A 25,331-nucleotide genomic window follows, 5' to 3' on the forward strand; every position below is an offset into this window, starting at 1 on the left:
TGATTTTGCTCTTTTGAATTTGACCGTATTCACTACATTACGTAATTCAATACTTTAAAGAACTTAAAATCCATTCAGTTGAAACAGTGAGTAAATTAAGTCAAAGTCAGGGGTGAAAATCGTGACTTATGTAAAACGAAAAACGTTATCAAAAGGTGAAGCCAATTAAAAAAAGGAGAGCGCCTAAATAATAGCCGTTGAGAGGCTGACGGCGGCTATTCAAAATCCTATAAAAATGAGACAAAAAACAGAAAAGATCAAGACTAAAATGCGTGTGAACAAAAGCAACCAGCAGCGAAAGCGAATTTTTGTTAAGACATTGTTTTCTCACTCTACTTGAAAATCAGAATGAAGAAACTTTACGCCGCATCTTTGCTCCACCTGTTTCGGCCTGATCAAAATAATCATCACTCCAATATGACTTCGAATATTATTAAAATGTGTGAACAGATCTTAAAAAAGGACAGCTATAAGAAAACAGCCGGTAGATAGCCGGAAAATAGCCGCGACAGACGCTTGGGGCCTTCCGTGAATTGAAACAACTAAAGAGATTAGATAGACAGATCGACCACCAGTCCATTAATAGACCAGTAGACTTTTTGGGTTACCTTTGGACTGTCATTTTTATGAAAAACAAGCTCTATAAGGAGTAAGCCCTAATAGGGCTTTTCAAAATTAGGATCTCTTCCGTTTGTACCCCCTCAGCTTAGTGGGCGCATATTATTTGCACTCCTCAGATGCACGTGCAATATTTCTTTACCTAATGACTTACTATGTAATGGCACGTGCTCTGTAGCTGGGGGGCGCATAACGTTCGGGGGGCACAAACGGAGAAGATCCCAAAATTAATATTCAAAATCAAAAACTTAAGACTCTAATAATCAAGAATTAGGGCAAATATGTTTGGCACTACTTAGATGCACACTATTGACCTTTAACAAGTAAAAGTTCATAAAATTTAAAGTTCCATAAGTGAGTTCAGAAGTCAATTTTTTGAGTGAGGTAAGTCATTGAAAAAGTCAATTCCAATAAGTCAGGGGTAAGACGAAAAAAATCTGTTAGACGAAGTAAAAAAAAACATAGCGGAACAAGTCCTGAAACGCAATACAAAGAATTGAAGAAGAACTTAAAATACTCTTCCTGACCAGCAGATCAATTGAACATTGCCAGCCAAAACACAAACGAAATCATCTAAAAAAATGAGAAACTAAAATAATCAAACAAACTAAACAAAAATATACTCATTGCTAAGCTTTTTGAAGCTTTTACCACTAAGACAAAATTTGATCCCTTTTACCTATTTCAAAATATGTTTAAAATCAATCATTGTTTCTGAGATCGATCCAGTATTATCTCTGCAAGACCTGAAAAAAGAACTCATTGGCCCTTGAAGATCGATTAATTCGAAAACAACCGAAACATTAAAAAATTTAATGAAATGTTGCTCAAAATTGCGATATTATCATCTTCAGATTTAATTCTGTGTTTCTAGAGACTATCCAGTAACCCAAATGCAAGCCTTACGAAACTCATTGACTCAAAGATCGATAGGCAAAAATTTTGCCCCAAGCAACTATTGAATAACAAACTACCAAACATTGCATGAGGTTATCTGTCTACTGAGGCAAGAAAAACTGAGTGAAAGACAAGGCTTTGAAAAAACTTTAAAAAACATGAAAAATTTCACCATTTTGAACAAAAAAAAAATCCCAAAAAGACCTTTAAACCTTAAATTTAGGCCATCCTAGCAGCTGCACCACTTTAAGCACTTTAAGGACTAGTAAGGGCCACTTTGGGTCTCTAATTAAACTTAATGCCCGCTGGGCTTTACCTGTTTATCCCGTTTTGAAAGAACAATGTCATTGAAATATATGTGAACACATCTTAAAAAAAACATAGCAGGACAAGTCCTGAAATAAAATTCAAAGAATTGAATGAAAAACTTAGAATTACTCTACCAGACCAGCAGATCAATTCAAAGATGCCAGCCAAAATACAAAAATCATCTCAAAAAATTGAGAAACAAACAAACAAACTAAACAAATATATAATCATTGATAAAACTTTGAAGCTTTTACCCCTAAGGCAAAATTTGATCCCCTTAAATATACCTATTTCAAAAAAATGTTCAAAACCAAACTTTGTTTCTGAAATGGGTGCATTATTATATCTGCAAGGCCTGAAAAAATTCATTGGCCCTTGAAGATCGGTTAACTCAAAAATTTTCAAAAAGTCAAAAAATAATGATATCAATTAAAATTTTAAAGAAATGATGCTGAAAATTGTGATATTAATATCGTAAGAATCATTCCTTAAGAAATGCTTCTAGTGTCTCTAGAGGCTATCTAAAAAACCAAGCCTAAAAAAATTAATTGGTTCAAATATCGATAGGCAATAATTTTTTTATAAAAAATTTCAAATTTCAAACAGAAATTCGTCCTATTAAATGGTTAAAAACCATCCAATTACCCCCTAGAAACTATTTACAACATACTATCAAACCCTATATGAGGTTATCTGGCTACTCAGGCAAAGAAAACTGATTAAAAGACAAATGTTTTGAAAAAAGAACTTGCAAGTTTTATCAAAAAATTTTCAAAATTCAAGGGTTAAATTGTTGAAAAGAAATCCATTGAAACTAACAACTATGCAGTAACTTTTTTCAGACCGTGGAATAGGTTTCCTGGCACTTGAGAATGGACAAATATAAAAAATTGACAAAAAACTTTTGGAAACCTCAAAAAATTGCATATTTTATTTTAAAAAATGCTAAAATTCGAGACATTAAAGTTGAAGACCACTCCATTATTACTAGAAGCTAAACAATGCCCTATTATCAAACCTTAAAGGAGAGAACCTGCCCCCTGAAGCCAGAAAAACGCAAAAAAATGACAAAAACTTTCAAAAAAACTTGCAAAAATTGCAAAAACAAGTATCATTTTGTGTTTGTAGTACCAAAGCATATAGCCCATAAAATGGTCATAACAAGTACTTTTGTCTCGCAAAAGGCCTTCATCAACTTTTAAAAACTTCAACCTAAGACTGATCAAGCGAAAAAAAATCACAAAAAAAAGAGAAAAATTGCACCACTTTGAGCCCAAAAACTCCTAAAAATGACCTTTTAACCTTGAATTGAGGCCATCCCAGCAGCTGCAACACTCTAATCTTTTGAAGGACTAGTAACGTCCACTTTGGGCCTCTAATGAAACTTAATGCCCGCTGGGCTTTACCTGTTTATCCTGTTTTCAAAGATCGAAGTCATTGAAAAATGTGTGAACACATCTTAAAAAAAACACAGCGCCCCAATACAATTCAAATTCTTTGAATTGTAAAAAACACAGCGCCCTAATACAATTTAAATTCTGGATTTAAAAATTAGGAGCGCTATAATAGCCGCCTGGAACTGAGGACGCGGCTATTCAAGAGTAGCAAATGACGTCACGCATACAAATTCAACATCTTAGTGATAGAAGTCAGCAAAAAGTCGCTCTCTTCTCGGCTAATGATCAGGCGAACGATTAACAACATGATAAGCACACAAAAGGATGAAACTTACGGAACAGAGGCAACTCGGAAACTCCGGGCCACGTTGAGTCATCGGGAGTGCCAAGCACCTAAAATTCGCATTATATCAACCAAATCTTGTAAGCCCTTTCCATTGCAACGCAGAAAAATTTGGTAGTGAGCATTGTTCTATGTAATAAAGTCAAACTGGACAGATTATATATTTTCATTATCACCACTAAAAAAATTTCATTATAAATCAAAGATATGCAGCCGCAATCTCTGTTCAGCGATTTAATGCTTAGACGATGCTAAGATTTATGTTTAGAAATTATAACGCAGGTGTCTACAGAACTAACCCTGAATATCTTAAGCAGCTGATCTCTGGGATCTTTGACTCCAGGGAACGTCGGCAGACCAGATATCATTTCACAGAATATGCATCCCACACCCCACATGTCCAACTGAGTACTATACCTCGTGGAGCCAAGTAGGATGTCGGGTGGTCTGTACCAGAGAGTTACTACTTCATGAGAGTAGGACTGGGTGGGCACCGACTTCGCACGAGCCAGACCTATCAATTAACTTATTGTAACTCACCATTCAGCTGATTATATGCATACCAAAAACTTCCGGGTGGGTTTTTTTTGGCTGATTCCCTTATTTTCCGACAAAACTGAAACCTTCAAGTTAATATTTCCAAAAATTTGTCGGAAAGTACACGCCATGGTTCATTCAGCTATTCATTCAAATGGAAACCAGAACAAGGAGGCAATTTCATTGACATTGAGCATCAAAAAAGACCAATAAGAACTGGATTGCAGAATGTTTAGACTATTAAGTTGTTACAGAAATAATGGAATCACGGACAACTAATGCTTGTATGATGATTATCGAAGATATTAGAATGATACTGTGTGAAATTGTCGTGATTGGCTAACCAAAGTCTGCTAGTTTGAGTTCGCCTTCATCTGAGATGAGGAGGTTCTGGGGTTTCAGGTCTCTGTGCAGGATCTTCCTGTCGTGGATAAAGGCCAGCCCACGTAGTAGTTGAAACAGGAACAGCTGCAACAGGAACGGTTCTCATTTCATGTTCAGGGTACTGACATTTTAAATCTTGATATTAACTTTACAGCATCTTTCGCCTTAGATTATTGATTCGAGCTTACCTTAACATTATGAGGATTGAGTCCACCGTTGCCGTACCTCTCTAAGTAATGATTCAGATCTGTGCACTGAAAAAGAAACAAACATCAATAGAACTGTTTTATTCTTAACTACAATCTACAGCAATCAATAGATGCATATTGATCCGTCAAAAACACTTTTAAAACAAACCAGCATGTTTTAAAGCCTCAGAACAACATCAAAAATTGATTAACTGATTTTGGTTTCAATGGGCTTAGGCTAAAATTTGATTGGCAGCAGATGCAGATCAAGTTGTGAATGAAGTGGGGGGAGAGTACTAACTAGGTACTCGAATACGAATATGAGCTGTTTGGTGTTGTATATGATGTCGTGTAGCTTGACAATGTTTGCATGCACTAGCTCCCTCAGGAGAGAGGCCTCTCTGATGGCTGTGAAGGGCGCTCCCTCCTCCTCATTTAGCCTGATCTCCTTCAACGCAACCTGCATATCTACACAAACACAGCAACTATTACTTATTTTTCAAAAAGAAACCACAAATCAACGGAGAGCCTAGCTAGCAGATAAATATTGATTGACGAATGTACGAATGAACTTCGGCTCGCTTCAAATAAATCAATATTTGGATCTCATACGAGGTTATGTGCTGATAATTTGCTGCTAAACCCGAATTTCATTGTCTGTATGCAAACTAACCATCTGCTAAATTCTAAATAAGTAGATACTTTTTCACTCTCTCCACTACTCACATACGAATGCTTTTACCCATTTTGTCATTTTACGAAGATGAGCAAACAGGTCCCTGGCGGTTTCTTTTTTAATATTATAGAGCAAATCCATTTTTTTTTTCAGTTTCAAGGTTTGCACTGACTTGTGATAAGGTTGACGCCCTTGTAGACAGTAGCATAGGAGCCTTCACCTAACACCTCTTCCCTCCTGTAGTTCTCAATCTTGCCGTACTTGCCTCCATTCCTCACAAAACTACTCGTAGAACAGAAGGCTGGCGTCGAGTATCTGAAATGATAACAAAAAACATGCAAACATCAAACTGTCACAACCCAGCTTGTGCTATATCAAGCTCACAAAGTTGCTACTTCGGTCCTTTATAACGGCAATTATTACTTCCATGTTCAATTGTAAAGAGATCGCGCTTATATTTGCGTTCGATTCAACCGCTAAATTATCTTTTTCAAAACAATAACGATATATTTGTATTACGTTAGACAACTGCAACTCATATTTCTATTATATTGCACCAGAAAAATATTCCACCAAAAATAATTTTCCGACAAAAATAAGGCTCTTAAACTTTATCTCGATCATCTCCCTATCAAATGGCGACGTTATTGAGAGCATTAAGAGTTCATGCAATCATCTGGCAATATGAGCATAAATCGTATGTTATCATCCCTCGTTTTATATATTTTTGTACATATACCTTTTATATATTTCTGCCTGGATGGCGGACTTGGACTTGGCCGGTCTGCGTTTGACGGGAGTGCTGAAGTCGTTACTATTTGAGAATTGGTTGCCTGTAGCACCACTACTGTTCTGGTACCCATTGTAGAAGTCCTGGTCCACGTGGGTGATGGACTTGGAGTACTTTGTGGAGGCCCCCAAAGGATAGGCAACTGGCATTTTAGCACCATTGGAGAAAGAAGGCTGTTGTCGTAACTGCGTCTGGGACTTATAGTGTCCCGTGTAATACTGTTGCTGCTGAAACGTCACCAGTGTCAAAACATGCACATAGTAAATAAAAATTGTCAAGAGTCATGACACATCTTCTAATACAAAACGAAATTGAAATGTTTACACAAAAACGACAGCAAATAACGTTCAGAAGAGCTGATGAGGCTATACATAGATATATTTTATACTATTAATATATCAATACTTTCCCCTACATCAATTTATTAAATTCATGAATTGGAAAAATATTTAAAAATTCAACAAAATACAATTTTTTCATTGTTTTACACCAATCGCCGCTTAAGTCCATTATTTCACTGATGACCTTTTCAAATCGGGCGAGCAGTGTGTCAGTTACGATGGTAGCACGATGCACTCAGTAGCAATAAAGGGCATCAAAATATCTACCAAATTGGACCTTTTATTATAACTCGGTCAAGTTAGTCAGTTGAGCATTTACTAACTTGTTGTTGCTGTTGAAGAAATATCTGCTGGTCTCTCAAATCCCGTGGATCGATTGCCGATCCACGACTCACATTCCCACTCCCTGTACTGTTCACGGGCTGTAGCGGGGCGTGCATCATTCCAGCAATGCCCCCTCCGTTGTTGTTCAAGCCCCCACCCAAGTTATTAGCAGGTATCACTCCGTAGGGATACGGGTAAGGCTGTTGTTGAAACTGCTGATGTAAGGGTAAAGTGTTTGTGTGATTGAGGCCCGGATTGGAGTAGGCTGGGTAGATGATTGACACAGGTGGGGGGTTAGGTGAGGCCATGTTTGGACCATTGATGCCTCCCCCACTTGAAGCAGATGAGCGATTCATGGTTGCGTATGGGTTCTCGCCATGGTAACTGTGCTCGTCTCTAGAATACAAGATAAATGACAAATCATTGTGCCGTCACGCAAAATGAAATCTTGAATAGCTCAACAGAAAACGATTTTAAATATTCGTGTTCCTCAACGACAAAAAATCGGCGTGAACGTTATCGCATTTAAAAATATCCGATTCCACATACTTTTCAACCGACGCCTCGCTCATAAGAAACTCGCCATTTTACGGTCAAATTCAGGTACCTACTTTGATAAATTGTCAGCTTTAGTTACTGAAAAAGCTAGTTTCTCTTGTAGAAATTTTTTTTGCCACGAATCAGAATTGAAATAATAATTTCGAGCCAATTATCGAAAATCAGAATAAGTGAAAAGCATGTGTTTGAGAGATGAAGACAAAAATTTTATTAACATCAAAGCGGCAGAAAATTTCACTTAAAATTTTCCTAAACTTAATATCCAATGCCACAACCACAATGTGCAGCAATACGTTCTTAAATGGAATTTTGTTCTCTAACTAATCTAGCAAAAAAAACATTACATTGAACAAAACTTTTGACCTCACTTAAAGCTCAACACCTACAGTACAGTTCTAAATCATGGTCATCAATACCATTATATATTGCTTCACTTTTCGAGCAACAAACTGGACTCGAATAAGCAGTCTTTCTCATACATTGCTTGTACTTCAAACGAAATTGCTTCTAAAAATTTTCTGTTGAAGTTTGTTCTACTTAAAGACGTTCACTCACAAAATTTACAACTTGTTTCTTTTCAAATAAGCGACCTCAAATCTGTTACACGCAGAATGATCGATTCGAACCTCGTGAGACACACATCTCTTGTACTGTTGGCCAATCTGACCGTACTTCTGGTCTGTAGCAACGCCGAGAAGTCGTTATCACTTGCGGGGTTCAATTTGAAGGTGTTCGGTGACACCAAGCTCAAAAAATATCCCTTCACAACACATGCAATCATTGATGAAAGTAAGTTTTACTCAGGCAAGAATAAAACAATAGAGACAGCGACGCCACATTTTTTAATACTTGGACGTCGACATAGCTGAAAATGGCATTAATGAAGACCCCAACAACAATTGTCTTCAATAACAGCGATCGGTGGTTTTATAGCTAAAAATAACGAATCAAAATATTGGGATGAAAAATACGCTGACTGATGCAATTGCAACTGAGGAAATTGTCTTTATAAGCAATAAAATGGGAAGTGGGCAGAATTATCCAAATCAAAACAGATAAATTAGCCTTTTACACAGAAAATTTAGGAGTACACAGCAAATTTCGGGGTAAAGGGGTGCGGAAGTGAGCGAGGGTCTGAAACCCCATAATTTCCCCCTTTAAATTGAATTAGATTTCTGCAGTTTCGCTAAATTGCATAATCACAGGTTAGAAAGGCTGTTAGAGAACAGCTCAGCAACTTAATGCCCTCGAGCTTTATCAGTTTATCAAATTCCTCAAGACAAAAGTCACTAAAATTTGTTCTTCAGACAAAAAAGAACGGGTAAAGCAACAGGGTAAAGCAATTGCTACAAACTTTGTTCAAGAACAATCATAAGAAAAACATAACCAAGTAACGTCGGGCGAATTGCCCTCAAACAACTGGCGAGCTGTTGGCTAGCTTAAGTTTAATTGAGGAAGGTAGGTGGAGCGGGGGTTTGCGTGGAGTGCGCAGCGACGAGAGCTCGGGAGACAAGTTTCTCTGAACCGCATAATTAGACACTAGTAAGGCTTAAGGCTCTAAAAGAAAAGCTGAGCACTTTAATGCTCTCCGGGCTTTAACCTGTTTTTCCCGTATTTGAGAATGAAAATTGATGATCAGACAAAAAATCGGCAGTACGAAAAATTGCTGAAATACCAGCAGGACTAATATAATTGCTACGAAATTCGTTTGAGAGCGATTACCCGACTACATTCGGCGAAGTGCTCTCAACCTAAATGTGATGAATCGGCTTTCCTTGATGCTAGCTTCAATCTAGGGAGACCAACTTCACAGGATAAGAGGGGGGGGGGGGGTCTGGAGGAGCAAAAGAGCGAGGAGGTCCGAAGACAAAAAAATTGAAAATTGAGTCACAAAGACACTTAGTCTACTGGGGCTCTAAGAGAGCTACACTGAGATTCAAAGCTATTAGGATTTACCAGTTTATCCTGTTTCTTCTACCGAGATGCCAATAATTTTAGTATACAATTCAAGTATATAATTTAGTTTCACTCCAAATATAATTCCTAAAAGACGAGAGAACTCAAACCAAATTTTCAAACCCGAATTGCCAAAACGTGCACCTTATACGCCCATCAATACATATTCGAAAACTATTCAAAATATAAAGTTCATTGACAATTCCATAAACGCAATTGATTTCAATTTTTCCAAAACTGATTTCCTCATAGTATGCTCAAACAGGCTCGTTTCACTCAAAAAAGTATCAACTCTTGAGTTTCCAGGGCCACTTCACAGGAAAATTTACTTCAAAAATTACATTAGAAACACGGCTTTTCAAATTTAAAGCCACAGGATATAGAAGTTGCATTCAGCGCAACTGATTACAGATCAAAACAATTTCCACTTGCGTTTAGAAAATTTCGATCAATTTAATGATTGACCCAACGGCACAACAAAGTTAGTTCAATCACGATAAACAGAACAGATTCCCCTGGGTCACTTTAAATTAATCAATTATTACTCTCCGGTGTACAAGAGTTCAGTAACTATTAAAAACCAGTTTGTTTTCCATTCGCGTTTTTCCAAAAAATTGCTCACAACTCTAACGATGATTTTTAGCAAAGTGATTACATTATTGGTTACTCTCCTTTACAGCAAAAATGGCGTCTTGGCTGATAGTGAAAACTTGTCACTGTGTGCTTTCAATTTACAAATTTTTGGAGACACTAAATTTGGGAGAGAATCATTAGGAGTGCAGATTTACATTGATCAAAGTAGGTTATCTAGAAATCGGTTGTTACCTCTCTTCAGACCCATTAATCTAACCCACGCATAACTTAACCCCATATCATTTCACCTTGCACATAAGCAGTCAGCATATTTTTTTCATAATTAAGAGGATGAATTAGTCCCATGATCGGTTGTAAGGGTTTCATATCAAGCCCTATGTGTCCCAGGTATGGCCATGGCCCGCGAGGCATATAGCCGGATAATTATTTTACTAAGTTGATAATAACCCACGAACGTCGGAATATTTGCTCTCGAACGACTAGTAGGAGCTAGAATTTATTGCAGCCTGCTTCAATATTTTAAGAAAAAAAATACCAACAAGCTTACAATAATTGCTTCAAACTTCGTTCGAGAGCAATTAAAACAAGCTCTTCAGCTCTTCAAGCATAAAATCATGACTCATAATTCCAAATTTTTATGCCTTCATTAACACCAAACTGGTACCAATAATTGGTATATGAATTAGTACCCCAATCCTTTGCTAATTTCTCCCAAAGCTCTCAAGTTCACGGATCAGGAACAAAGAACACTAACAATTGCACCACATATGTACTTAAAAATTATTCCAGTGGCTTATAAAACTGTTTTCAGCCGTTCGACATGATGTCATGCTGCTACAGGAGATCCGTGACAAGGACTCAAGTTCGATGTATGCACTCTTTGATAAGATAAAAGAAGTAGCGCCCAAATACAAGATGGCCATGTCAGAGAGACTGGGTCGCACCAGCTCCAAAGAGCAGTACGTCTACTTGTATAGGAGCAACAAACTCAAAGTAAGTTAATTTTATGCAACTTCATAAGGCCTCGGATCTAAGTAAAGTCTGAGGAACAATGTTTAATTTAATTTATCAAATGCAGGACTATACAGATAAAACAGACCGTTCAATTATAAATTATCGATTAGTAGAATTTTCACTCTTGTAACAAAATTTTCAATCTTATAAAAATTTGCACAAAGAGTCACATTTAAATTTTAAGTCCGGAACCATCTAACCAAAAACAACTATAAAATGATCCATAAAAGCTAGAGGACCAACCACCTATCAATGCTTTACAACTGCTCACAAAAAAAAACAATTTAGCTCGACACCAGTTACGTGTACCCAGACCCAACTGATATTTTCGAACGACCACCATATATAGCAAAATTCAGCGTCATTGGAACCAACTTCGCATTCGCTATGATTGGAATCCACGCCAAAGCAAGCTCCAAAATGACATTCGACGAGATCCAAGCACTCTACGATGTTGCTGAGAACGTAAAGGTAGATTTGAACCTCAACGACATCGTCATCATAGGTCAGCTTAATCATCTTTTATTGATGTAGTTAAAACGATCTTTTCAGTAGTTACACAGTTCTGGGCATCCTAATTATTGGGATTTCAAATTTGGATAATTCAAATATCAAAGATTGTCTTCACAAATTAAGATCAATTTCTTTCTATATTAACGCATCTTCTTCACTTCTTAAAATCCTTTCGGTTTTTGACCTATTAGTACAGCAATAGCTTTCCAACCATAAGAAAAGGTCAAACAGTATTCGATCTACCGGAACCGATTATGTTTAATTAGATGTATTTAGCATCTAAACTGAATTTTAGCTTTGTCAAATTGAGAACTGATATCGTCGTACCAACATTAATAAATTAACAGAGCTTAAAATTAATTATTCATGCATGCACAATACGTGATATTTGCACAGGCGACTTGAACGCAGATTGCAGCTACCTTTCAAACAGCAAAAAGAGCAAACTGAATCTAGTCAAAGACACCTCTTACCACTGGGCAATCGGGAACAATGAGGACACGACAGTGAAAGAGAGCACCAATTGTGCATACGACCGCATCATATACACCGGGGACACCCTCAAGCAGGGCTTCGAGAGATACGGGGTGGTCAATCTGGAGGTAGAGTACAATATCGGGGAAAAACAGGCGGGAAAGATATCCGATCACTACCCTGTGTACGCTGTATTCAACATCAAATAATGTCCTGCCTACTATCCTACTCAATACCCTCTAAAACCTTGCATATGTACAGATTAACATATACATACTTATCTATGTATCTAGGCTATTTAATGGACATTAATACCTTCTCCACTGACAGCAAAAGAGATCTCTTGGGATTAGATCAGGCAAAATTTCAAGTCCTTTACATTCAACTGTGACTTTTAGCAGATATTGAAACAAACAGTAATTTTAATTCAACTCTCATGATTGACCTTTTTCATAAAGTTCACAGCACAGCTGAGGTAGTCAGTAGGGAAAAAGTTGAGTATCCAAAACAACAAAATAAAGCACTTGAGAATGTGATATTTAAAACCCATTATCCATAACCGAAATGAGACCCATTATTCCAGAATGAAATAAAGTTCATCTCTTTCAGACCAATCACTGCAAACAGCATAGAATTTGAACTTATCCAGTAATTAAAATAACATTCACTAAACTCGAACAGGTGAGTAAAGTTGATCAAAACGATCAAAAAATCAAATACAATTGAACGCTCACAAAATCTCCCAAAGTTGTTAGATGAAAAAATGCCAAAATAAATCATGAAACACGTAATTAAAAATCATAATCTCCAATTTTGTCAGCATATAGTACACCTTGTGCACTTAATGACAGTCCGCTTAGCTATCTGCCCTTGTTTACAAATTGACAGTGGCAAGAAAGACAGTCATTTTTGTGGCGCTTCATGTATCTCTAAAAAGCCAAAAGAGCAGAATGCGAAATTAGAAACCGTGAAATTTTGAAGCCATCCTGAAATTATTTTTCACGTTCCTTGCTGTTTTGTCTATATTTAACGAAAATGTAAATATGTTTAAAATATTTCAACGAAAATTGTGCTTTAATAAGAAAAGAAAACCACTGTATTGGTAAACTCCGACCCAAAACAATGGCACACTCATAGAAATCATACAAATAAATATAATGCAAAAACGATAACGTATTGCCACGAAAGTAATTTTTACACCGATACGAAATCAGAGTATAATCAAAAATTTTAAAACAGCCGACAAATTGCCGGAAAATAGCCGCCGTTGACGCACATCGGAATTGAAACAGAAAAAGAGAAACAAAGATAGAAATTGACAGAATTTTCTCCCAAGTTTCAAAAGCTGTTCTATATCGGCGTGCAGTTTCAGTTAGATTTGAAAACTGCACTTAATTCAGCTTATAAACTGAAAGCTATTAAGCTTAATACTAATTTCAGCTAGCAATCGCTTTAAGGAACATTGATAACCTAATGAACTATGAATTGAAGAGCGGGCTTTATCGGCTTATCCCGTTTCTTTTGATTTTGCTCTTTTGACATTGACCGAATTCACTACATTGCGTAATTCGGTACGTGAAAGTAAATATCCATTTAAGTGAAACAGTGAGTGAGGTAAGTCAGAAGTCAACCGTGAAAATCGTGACTTATGTAAAACGAAAAAAAAATCAAAAGGTAAAGCGAATTTTTTTTTAAAAAAGAGAACACCTAAACAATAGCCTTTGAGGCTGACGGTGGCTATTAATAACCAACTAAGTCGGGCGAATTCTCTCAACCAACTGGCGAGCGGTTGGCTAGCTTTGGCTCTCTACGATTTAGAGAGGCTAGCTTTGGCTCAATTGAAGGCGCGTGGCGATCACAGCGAGGTGTTCCGAGCGCGCTGGGTTATGGATGGAACGATGTGCATTGGGGAGTGGGGGAAAATAGGGGGTGGAGACTGGGGGAAAATAGGAGGGCTCAAACTAAGAACCACCCTGCATACCACCAATTTATGTCTCCAAAATGGTTTCGGTGAATCTCATACTTAGACTCTGGTAAGCCGCACGGTTCTAGGAGAACTGATGACTACCAGGCTTTACCTGTTAATCCCGTTTTTGAGTACGGAAAGTTAAAAGGGACAAACGAAAAATAGGTCTGCCAACAATCACCTTAAAAAGACCACAGTACTAAAATAATTGCTATAAACTTTGTTTGAAAACAATTAATAAGGAATAAATAATACAAAAAAATTCGGACCCACAAAAAGGACAAAAGATGCGACACACAAAATGCAAGAAAATCATAAAATATTTTTGCAGATCTGATTTTCTTGTTTTAAATTTCACTCTCTGAAAAAAACAGTGAAAAACGTCGCCTTGAGGCAGCGGTAAAAAAAAATCAATTGCAATTATGTTACATTGAGCACAAGAAGGCATATGAACAAGTTATCTGTTGGATAAAATGGAAAGTTGAAACCTTAGAAAAAAAGTCAACTCTGCTTGTACCTTTGTAACATTGAGGCTAGACTGCGCAACACAATCGCACATTTCTGAAAACTTCATAAAATTGCTTTATTAGGTATCAGGTCAAACACCAACTGAAGAAAAAAATTTTCCTGAACTGTTTCCTTTTTCTGCAATGGAATAAGCTTTTCTTGTATAGTCATAACAAACTAAACATAAGCGACAAACGTCGGTCGAATTGCTCTCATTCGACCAGCTGGTTTCGTCAGTAGCTAGCCACGGTTTAGTTAGGCTAGCTTTAGCTTAATTGAAGGGGACTGAGGTGAGCGCAGCGGGAGGGGGTGCATCAGGGGCAACAGTGGTTGGGGGGGGGGGGGGGGGGACGGTGGGGGTGGGGGGGGGGGTTGGCTGCATGTGGCCCGTAAGGCCTGAACGATGGATTGGGGGTGAAGTGAGGGGGGCTGATACGAACCGCCCTTCACATCAGAAGTATAAGAATCCAAAACAGTTTCTGTGAATCGCATACTTGGAGAATAGTGAGCTGAAAACGTAATACCCAATGAGTCAGACGAAAAATCGGTCAAGCGAAAAATCGCATAAAAAAGACCAACAGGACTAATATAATTGCTACAAACTTTGTTTGAAAGCAATTAATGAAGTGTTTGCACTAAACATGAGTTGGTACCATTTGGTGCCAATTGATATTTTAGAGAACTAATTTACGTTCAAATAATGTTTTTGCAAATTAACTATCTTTGACAATGAGGCCGCACAATTAAATTTGTTTTCTGTTAACGCGAAAAGTTTTCTTTTTAGGGCACAAGTAAAACTCTTTCAGGCCACACATGCCAGACTTCAGAACAAAAAATTATTTTCCTTTCAATATTTTGCAGGAACTTTTTGCGATCTGTGGAATAAAATTAGCACGCCTCGTTTGAATGATTTAGTAATCAAGCTGTCCCAAAAAACCTAAAACATAGCTGGAAGATTGCCAGAAAAAAAGCCGCAATAGCTTCGTAGATCTGCAGTCTCAAAAAGATAGTAAAAGCAGCAGACCAAAAAGAAACTTTATTATTAAATTATGAGACGTTACATTTTTATCAAGAAAGTTTTTAACTTACTGCAGCTTCTATTGGCATCCCTCAAATACCCTTGAATTAGAGTGACATGCACCCATTTGACCCTCTCTTTGAAAAGTCAATTTCAGAGTGAAGCCGTCATTTTTGAGAGTGATGTAAATCAAGTGTGACAAAAAAGTTCATCACGTGAATCGCCAAAAATTTTGCCGGCTTATCGCTTTCAATGAAATCTGCGTCTAAAATTGTTTTTTTTTTCAAGCTCAGTTGAAGTGTTCTGCTATGAATCAATTATTTTCCAATTTTGTAACATTTTTGGCTGCTTGAACCACCAATAATTTGAAAATTTTGATTCTTCAACATTTTGGAAATATCATGGGTTGCAGCTGGATCAAAATTTATGTTCGGTTTGAGAAAAGTTTGTCTTCAAGTCAGATACTCTCTGAGTCCAATGAGAGTGGAGTTTGAATATATAGAAGCTAGCAAAAGAATCTTGATCAAGTCAATTGAGAAATTGATAGTGAAAAGGAGGATCAAATTATGGACTTAGATCAAACCTCGATTTCTATTAACTGACCACGTGAATTTACTTGATAGCTATTAAAAAAATTGCCATTATTTTGTTACCAAAGTTTTAGTTAAAATTTGAGATTATGTTCAGTTTCGCAGGTTTACCCGCTGAGCACTATTTATTTCAAAGTTGAGTATAAATTTGCGGATGAGAGAGGCCGAATATTGTACCAACTCACACTACCAAGATTCCATGTGCTACAGTGCTTAGAATTAGTCGGTACTACATTTAAGTCAAATTCAATCTATTATATTCACGCAAAAAAGCGGAAGTCAAGCAGGGGATTTTGAAATGAACTAAACTGTCTTTACTGAACCGCTATTACAAATTAGACATAAAAGCCCTTATTTAAGTACCGATTACGATAACACCACAAATTTATTACTCCAAACAGTTTCCCTTCTGCAAACTGACTGAAATACACTTTAAAACGCTGTATAAAATTGAAAGGTGAATAAACCTACCGTTTATTTTTATCCAGTAAGCACATAAAGGGAAATCGCTAAAATGATGTCAGGCTCTGTACTACTTCAAAAAAAGTATTTGTGACTTCAGAAAAAGGATTCAAAATGATGCTAATTAAAGCCTGCATGCAAATCAATTCTTAAGAACAAAAAAAATGCGGCTAAGTGACATTTACGGAGACTGGTGAGATTGTGAACTTGGAGCGCTGTGCCAAATTTTCGCCAAAGACAACTTGACACCATTTTAGTCCTCTAAAGGACGGTTGCTTGAAGACAAAATATGCGGTCGAAAGCAAAGTCGGAGGAATAATAACTAAAAACAGATTTCCAAAAACATTAAAAAGTAATGAATCTTAATCTTAACTTTCAATTATGTTCTATCACTGAATTTATTAAACATTCAAACAATAATCACAAGAAACTAACGTTTGTTTTCGTTCAACCTAAATTTCGAAATATATGACCTACGAGAATGCGTTGAGAACACTTCTTTTAAAACAACTGTTTTCTAGACTTGCAACATTGGTTGACATTCAAACTCTTTAGGCAAACTTTTATACCTGGACATTATTAAATAACATAAATTACCAGAATGACGTTTCATAAATTAGGTTTAATTGCAATGTCTTACACATCAAACATTTAACAACCGTTCATTGCCAAATACCAAGTTCAAAGCGGGATAAATTTTGATTAAATTTTAGAATTCCTTGAATAATGTCTAAACTTATTCCATTGAATAATATCGACAGTTGAATTCTTTTGAGTCTTAAAAACATGCATTCAGATTTGGACTCGACAAAGCGCATTGAAGCAGGGAGTAAACAACAAAACAACAAACATGGCGGCTGCAGCTTATATTAGGAGCAAACAAAGCTGATGAAACCAAATACAGGTTTGAGACTGAGTGCCGTGTATACTATCATATATATCGGTTCAATCTACTTTAATTTGTTCACCAAATCACACCTGCCGACCGTTCCTCTTCGCTCTACAGTTAGTGGCTAGACAGGATGCCATTATAGCCTTTTGGTCACTTACTTATTCATGGAATGCAAAACGAGCGAGGGAGGAGGGATAAAAAACGAGTGCCTCTCAGATAATTGGTAAAACGTTTCCATGGATAGATGGTACATACCACTAAATCAACTGCATGTATTTATCTGCCAACCGTGGTTATTGAAGCATTAGGCCATGATTATTGAAAAATATCAAGGTTAAATTAACACATTTTTCTGAAAGACGAGAATTCTCACACTTTCCATACAGTTGAGGTGGACTATTTGACGTTATTTAAAAATTTTATTCTACTCTGGAGCAATCTGGGGGGTCACTTAGCAATTTAAATTTGAAAAATGCTGCAAAAAGACCGACTAGACTTAAGACTTAAGTTCTATTTTGGAACTGCTGAAATGCCATACTTTTATTTTGAGGAAATTGCATAACGTGTTATTTCCATTAGCTGCACTTAATTAACCTTCAATTTAATTCAGCTTTACTCAGTTGACCATAACTCCTTCAATTAAAATAAGTAAACGTCATTTTGAAGTAATTTTTGAGTGAAGTACGCCATGTGTGTGAGACCAAAAAGTTATTCACGCAAATGAGAAAAAATATAGCACGACAATTCTTGAAACACAATTCAAAATAATAAATGAAAAAAAATAAAACTAGTGCACCTGACCAGCAGACCAAATGAACAATGCCAGCAAAACATGGTTTGAAAAACAAAAAAAATTCAGTATATACTTCTAGTCTTTTGAAAGCGTTTTTTTTAAAAAAAAAAGTGTTTAAAAAGCAGATAAGTTGGCAAATATGCGAAAGCTTGCTTGGTATATAAGAGGCAATCAGAGACAGGCAAAACAAATATAATAGAACAACAAATTAGAAAAACGAAAATTCGATAGAGTTCCGTGGTGTCAGTTTCTGCAAAACCAGAATTGCAGTGTTCAAATTTAAGCAAAAGTACAGCATCGGGCTCAAAAAAATTTTATTAACAACTTGAGCTCAGAAAAATTGAAAATCAAACAAAACAATCCAGAAATTTAATAAAAACCGAACTCAACGCGAGATGTCTATTTCTGCATATTCATGGCTCCAAACCACGTTTTCTTGCTAAAATCTACAGAACAAATAACTTGCATGCTAGAAAAAACTAAGCTGAACACATAAGCAAGAAATGACAAACGTTGAAAATTTGGGAAAATAGTAACAAAAATAAACAAAAGTTGTTCAAGTTCATGACGCTGTTGTTCTTAAAGCTAAATTTATGCCGCTAAAAACATTGGTAGTAACCCATGCACGAAAAATGCAAACTCAATCGGAAATTTTGCTAAAAAACTTGAAACTATTATCTTAAAAACCATTTCTTTAACTTTAAAACTAAACAGTAACGTATATTCAAGTCCTTAAACGTTTCACTGAAAAATGACAAAACAAGAAAATTATGTAAAATTAAGTATAATTTTGCGTGTTTAAGTTTGCATTGCCAAGACATATAGCTCACAAATTGGACATAACGATAAATAAGTCCTACAGAAGAACCTTTATCAACTTTGACAAACGTCAACTTATCATCAGACAAAACTCAAAAAAACTCCGTGGAAATTGCATGAAAAATAAAAAAAAAAGACAAGTCCTGAAATGAAATCCAAAGAATTAGGGTTGAAATAGGTGCTAGACGAGAGGGGGCAATCTCTAGGTGGAGGAGGGTGGACTGAGGGGAGAAAGGGGCTAAGACTGTCAAAATAATAAGAAACAACCCGCACTCAACACCATAAAATTGTCTCCTCAAAAATAGTTTTGCTTACTTAGAGACTAAAAAGGCGTAAGGCTCTAAGCGAGTTGCTCAGTCACTTGATGCCCGAAAATAAGTTAATAGGGTCAGATGAAAAATCTGTCGAGCGAAAAATCTCATAAAAAGACCAGACTAATATAATTGCTGTAAACAATGTTTGAGAGCAACTAAACATCTAGTTAACAAAATTGGTTGTTCAGAAAACTATTGTCAAAATTATCAATAAAAAATCTAGATAGCTATTGATACCCCGTATTTTCTCAAGTTGATAACTGCTGGTTTCTATGAATTTGATTCCACGGCTCGTGATTCAACGGTACTAATATAGCTCGGTTACTAACGTAAATATTTTAGCTTTTGGAGATCAACGGTATTGGTTGTAACGACTCCGACGCTACTTTTTTCTCAGAATATAGTGACTCTCATTTACTCCTTTTTGTTTTCGAAAATCGGAATCCTTTTGAAAATTAGTAGCGTCAAAAAAGCGCGTAGCAAAAATATTACTTAGAGCATATACAGACGTAGAAACGATGACGGTGAGAAATGAACGAAAACTCTAAACGCTTAAATAGGGTCCAGGTTGAACACCAGAATGTGATTAATCAAAAAACTATGCCGCATTACAAGGCAGAGGACAACCTTTCTCATTGAGACTAAGCCACAAGAGCACAAAAACAAAAACAAGCAAGTCTCAGGAAAGCAGCTATCAACTTAAAAATCTAAATGAGCTCACGAATGGCTTATTAGAAAGACAATATCATCTGTCATTAAAAAGAGCAGCTAATATGACAGCATTAATAGCAACAACACTCAAAGGGCAATACTCAAAAATGCACTAACGTTTTTTGAAAACTAAAACTGTCAAAGTCTTACAAACAATCAACTCTATAAAGCATTGAAAACAGAAATTACACTCAAACACAAATTTCTTACTCCACTTTAAAAGCAGCTGGAAACCAACTGATGCTTCAATGACGATTTACCCGCTATTTCACTTCCTTTAAAATTCCAGCATGGATAAAATCGCTACTCTATATTGAGTTCTCAATGACATCAAAATGTAAGAAAAAAGTGTAAACATATGTTTTTAAAGACAACGCACCAATTCAACCCAAATCTTTTGCATCGTAAAAAGCAGATAGTGACGAAAGTGTTACGTCATCCGGTAGTATAACCCCCATGACGATGAAAACTATATACCAGAACAAATCTAGAAAAACTTTGAAAAAGCAAATCAATGTATTTCACTAACAACAGACCTTGATAGTACGGAAAACATATGACAGTAGCTAACTACGGTTTAGGGAGGCTAGCTTAGGGGGATGTTGGGGGAAGGGTCAAGTTGGGGGTCAAACTCTTCAAGAACTGCCCTTCACACCATGAAGTTGTTTCCAAAACAATTTCGTCAAATTGCATACTTATACTCTAATAAGCCAAAAAGCTAAACTAAAACCCCTAATGCACTCCGGGCGTTACTTGTTTCTCCCGCTTTTGAGGGCCAGAGGAACAAATCTAAAGGGCCAGACAAAAACCACAGGACTACTATATTTGCTTCGTTTGAAAGCAATTAAAACCTCCAGAAAAACCATTGAACAATATATTTAGCATAGTGACCTACTGAAACAAATTGCTCACTTCACGAATGTTTTTCCCACCTACTTTTTTGCTCTCAAAACAGCTGCGCAAACAGAAAACTTTTGCTTTCTGCTTTTCAATTTTTTTCATTAATTTGACCAAAAAACTTAACTTGACAAGTGGAACTTGACAAGCGGCATTTCCTGTTTCAAACACAGCCCCAAACAATATCGACCAAAAAACACTTCGTCAATACCCCTCGTCAAGTCCCAGACAGACAGCACCCGTACACATTAACAAAACCGACTAAACGTCGGAAGAATTGCTCTTGAACGACTAGTGGGAGCTCTAATCAATTGCAGCCTGCTTCAGTCGGGGGGGGGGGGGGGAGGAGGAGCCTAAATGGGACTAAGAAGTTCTATAGTGGGCTTCAAATAACCACATTAGAGGTTAACATACCACTATTAAGATTTAAAGTAAAAAATGACACCAGTTTCGGCGCACTTTTCATTTGACTTTTAGTATTAAATTGCCGCCAATTGAGTTCAGCTGCTTGAAATTGTGATTGAGAGAGAATTTTAGATCACGCGAAATGCAAAAAGTCAAGGGCGTAAAAGTCACTCGAAAAGTCAAAATTGTCAAGCGATAATTTTAATTTTGCATAAAAAAGACACACACGTTTACAATAATTGCTATGAACTACGTTCAAGAGCAATTAATAATCTTCATGGATTGTAAAAAAAATCAAAAGAAATATCTTTCCTTGTAACTCTTGGGTTACATAAAATTAAAACTTATGAGCGATTATCCTAGACGCTATCTTTCTTTTTAAAAACATGCAATTAGAGTGCAGCTAAAGCTAACTTCAGTGTGGCAGCAGTAGAGGAAGGCTAACTACCTCGTAGGGGTGTACAAATGATAAACTTGAATAAAACAAATTACAAGTAGATTAAGCTACTTACGTTTTCATGAATGTTAGCGTCACTTGAGAAAAGTTTGAAATTACTGAACACATAAATAATGGTAAGTTGGTTAAAACTTAACCTAATCATAAAAACCGCAAGGAAAAATGACCTTATACGAATTAGATGCAAAAATATTCGACAAGAAGTGTATTAGCATAACAGAATTCAGTAGCTGGAGTTAAAATCTCTCTTAAAGCACACGCAAACATTTACCAAGTACAACATTATGGGTCACCAGATGTCTTTAGGTCCAAACTATTTAAACTTCGTCGACCACATTTTAAATTCGGTATGAAAACAGTTTACATATCTGCTTGCGTCATAACATGTCGTATTACCTGCTCTTAAAACACCTGAAAAAAGCTATTACTGGCTCAAACTTCCCAGTCCATACTGAAAATTCAGAAACAATTGATCTGTGGTTAATGAGTTCCACACGGAGAGCTAAAAATTAAGAACATTTCCATTTGCATTATTTGCAAAATGTTATCTGGCCCCATTTCATTTAATGGTATTATTACAGATGAACTTCTGGGAAAAATGTCATTGTTCAACAAAAGCAACAAACGCATAAATTGTTTCATGCAATGACTAGCTGTGGAGCACTTTTAAAATAACCAAAAATTATTGAACCTAGCATACAAAATGAGCTTCGAGTTCAAAATACTAGGTGGATTGTCTGTACAGCCAACAAAGGACTATCGGAAGAGCTACCAAAATTGGATTAATGGAATTAAAATAGTAAATGGCCGCAATATTTCCGTAAAATTATCATTGCAAAATCTAATGTAAAATCTAACTATCATTGCTAAATCAAGAATCCTGTTCAAATACTTCAAATCGAGTCAAGCAAAAATGTCTCATTAGCACATAAATATATTACATAAATATCTTTTATGAGCCTTTTCAGCGAGTAGATTGTCCTCGCAGAACTCCCAAGTTTTGACCGAAACAGTTGATCAAAAACGACTTGACGAGTCACATTTATGATGCTCGGCACAGAGAAGTTGAAACAGCGATGAAAATTTACAAAATCCAACGGGGGAAAATAAAGAATTCTTGAGTTAAACTGCTAGACCGAAATATAGTTGTCATCACTTCGTAATTATAAAAAATTAACCGACTGAAACATAATTGACTAACTGTGAGCGGTTGGGTTTCGTCTGTAGCTAGCTGCGGCTTAGGGAGGCTAGCTTAAACTTACCTGAGGGGAGATGGACCAGTGGTGGGTTGGTGCTGGGAGTCCTGAGGAGGGTTCAAGCGTGCGGTGTTAAGAGTCTATTGAGGTGGCGGGGATTTAAAGTGGATCGCCTTTAAATCGTTCATTAAATTATGTCTCAATAACAATCTCGGTGAATTGCATACTTAGAGACTAGCAAGGCGTACGGTTTCTCCGAACAAAAATTCAAATGAACAGATAAAAAATCATCAGACGAAAAGTCGGTGGTACAAAAACTGACTTAAAGAAGATCAGCAGGACTAATATAATTGCTACAAACTTTGGCTGAGAGCAATTAAAAAGATAATCTAACCTAGCCACTCTGTAGAGTAATTCTTCATGTGTTGAATTGGGTTTCTTATGGATGCCTTTTACAGGCCCACTACTCTTTCCATCCCCATCTGTCGGTTTATTCCTTCGTATGGAGAAAATATCTGCTATACTTAAGGCACGTTTTGCTTTCATTGGCAATTTCCAAGAAGGCGTTCGGGGTAATGGCGGTTTTTGCTTCCCGTTAGCGATGGCCGGGTCAGATTTCTGTTGACTGTATCCTTGCGTGGAGTAGGCTTCGTTACATGATCTGCTCATATTATGTTCACCCGAATCCTGCATCTCATTCTGAACAGGACCGGGGGACATGGGGTTGGGTTGTGCTGAATAGCCATGCTGAAGGGTTCCAGACGCATACTGTCTCGGAGGGTAGTAGATATATTGAGAACCTGTGATTTGTTGCTGCTGATTGTAAGGTTGCGTTTCTATAAAGCTGCTAGATGACGAGTGCAGTTGACTCCTTTGCAGTGGAAGACCAAGGCTGTTTCGACCTGCTTCACCGTTAATTTGTGAGAATTCGTAAGGATGCCGCAGAACAGTGCCCTGTGCATGGTACTGAGGGTGTCCATATTCCATAGGCGGGATACTGTACAGATTTGAGAGACTGTGTTGGGGTGGGAGCGACATCCTGTTGTTAGGCACCTGGTAATTATTGCTAGATGGGGATGTTGCTGACTGATAGCCTGCCAGCTCCCCCTCATCTTCACCAGCAACGCCTAATACAAGGGAATAACAACCTCGCTCACCGCGTTTGTTCAGGCCAAATTTCGGCATATCAAATTGCTATAAGAGATCAAATCTTGTGCTGAAGTTAATGATTTCTGGAACATTGTCCCTCTTTACCTAACAAAAGTGCTTAATTGTGTCAACGAAACGATATTGAGCAAATGAACTTTATTGGCATGAATTATTTATACCAGAAACCCTGTATTCTGGCTTTATAAAACAAACAAAATATACTAACTCAATCTCTTGATGCTCTGAGAGAATGCCTTCTTCACCTTTTTCATGTTTGTTTCGCAGACTGTTTGATATGGCAAGTATTCAGTGTATAATCGCTCCTTGATATGCCATTGAAAAGGCGAGAATTTGAATTTGCTGCTCGCAAAACACTTATATTGCCATGCGCTACATCTTAAAAATTGAAGTTAATTAACTCTTGTCAGCCACTACGACGGGCAGATCAATTTGAATGGTTTTTTAAATCCCTAGTAGCGTTTGTTTGCGTCAGTCAAAAGGCCATTCAAATAAAATAGGCAACCTTTTCAATCGGAAACCGAATACATGATTGGAGGAGAGAATCAAACTTCACAATTGTAGAAAATTATACAAAAATTGACTCCCTTAAATCCCCCTCCCCCAACCAACATAATTGCCATTCTGGAAAAAAAAACAACTTTAAACAATTTAAAATTTTTGGGATATTTCAGCATTAGTAGTTAATAAGGATTTCAAATTTGGGGCAATTACTCATTAAAAAAGAAAAACGAAGATAGTAGTAATACAATGAAATAATTTAAAATAAAATAATTATATAACAATAAAATAATAAACTATAATGTAAAATAAAACAATTTTTATTGGTATTATTTTGACTCGAGATACCACAAATTAAAATTGATGAACTCCCATCCAAGTCGCACAAGAATAAAGTTGTCATAAAATCACATTTTATCCGCAATTTTTGTCTCTGTTTATCGCAAATTCAAACTCAATCAGAGCTGAACTAACGTGAAAGAATATCACATTTTGAGACAAGTCGCTTTCAACAATTAAACTTGGATTGAATTCATCAAATTTACTTTGGGGTATCTGGTGAGTTACAGCAATATTTCTAAGTTTTCTAAGTTCATAAAAAGGCATTACCACTAGCCAAGTGGGCATATAATGTTTACGCCAACCATGCGCACCTGCAACTTTTGAATAGTAATGTGTTACATAAAAACACAATTTTTAATTGAGGGGCGTAGAACACACTGC

The 25,331-nt window shown here is 36.7% G+C and overlaps 2 protein-coding genes across 3 annotated transcripts in view; one reads left to right on the plus strand and one right to left on the minus strand.

Moving 5' to 3' along the window:
• Positions 1–25,331, minus strand: part of LOC142343165 (uncharacterized) — a 219,224-nt gene that overhangs the window by 25,211 nt on the left and 168,682 nt on the right. The window contains exons 2-11 of the mRNA XM_075394863.1: positions 24,316–24,485; positions 23,335–24,067; positions 6,804–7,200; positions 6,089–6,366; positions 5,522–5,664; positions 4,975–5,141; positions 4,674–4,739; positions 4,446–4,569; positions 3,864–4,078; positions 3,557–3,614 (exon numbers count right to left, since the gene is read on the minus strand). Coding sequence (XP_075250978.1) covers positions 3,557–3,614; positions 3,864–4,078; positions 4,446–4,569; positions 4,674–4,739; positions 4,975–5,141; positions 5,522–5,664; positions 6,089–6,366; positions 6,804–7,200; positions 23,335–24,067; positions 24,316–24,361 — 2,227 coding nt within the window. The 5' untranslated portion in view covers positions 24,362–24,485. The remainder of the gene's footprint in view (positions 1–3,556; positions 3,615–3,863; positions 4,079–4,445; positions 4,570–4,673; positions 4,740–4,974; positions 5,142–5,521; positions 5,665–6,088; positions 6,367–6,803; positions 7,201–23,334; positions 24,068–24,315; positions 24,486–25,331) is intronic.
• Positions 7,819–12,357, plus strand: LOC142343166 (deoxyribonuclease-1-like). Of its 2 annotated transcripts, none has more exons than XM_075394864.1 (4): positions 7,819–8,151; positions 10,724–10,905; positions 11,215–11,431; positions 11,836–12,357. In XM_075394864.1, exons 1-4 carry the CDS (start codon positions 7,974–7,976, stop codon positions 12,120–12,122), a joined length of 864 nt encoding a protein of 287 aa, XP_075250979.1. In that variant the 5' UTR covers positions 7,819–7,973; the 3' UTR covers positions 12,123–12,357. The 2 variants fall into 2 exon arrangements, with proteins under 2 accessions (XP_075250979.1, XP_075250980.1); XM_075394865.1 differs by lacking the exon at positions 7,819–8,151 and adding an exon at positions 9,845–10,116.

The sequence above is a fragment of the Convolutriloba macropyga genome, chromosome 7 (assembly GCF_964194025.1).
Source record: "Convolutriloba macropyga chromosome 7, txConMacr16.3, whole genome shotgun sequence".
NCBI classification, from domain to species: Eukaryota; Metazoa; Xenacoelomorpha; order Acoela; family Convolutidae; genus Convolutriloba; species Convolutriloba macropyga.

Coding starts and splice junctions, on each gene's coding strand:
- LOC142343166 (XM_075394864.1), top strand. CDS start 7,974: ATGATCGATTCGAACCTCGTGAGACACACATCTCTTGTACTGTTGGCC. Junction 10,906..11,214: donor ATAGGAGCAACAAACTCAAA/GTAAGTTAATTT, acceptor AAAACAATTTAG/CTCGACACCAGTTACGTGTA. Junction 11,432..11,835: donor CAACGACATCGTCATCATAG/GTCAGCTTAATC, acceptor ATATTTGCACAG/GCGACTTGAACGCAGATTGC.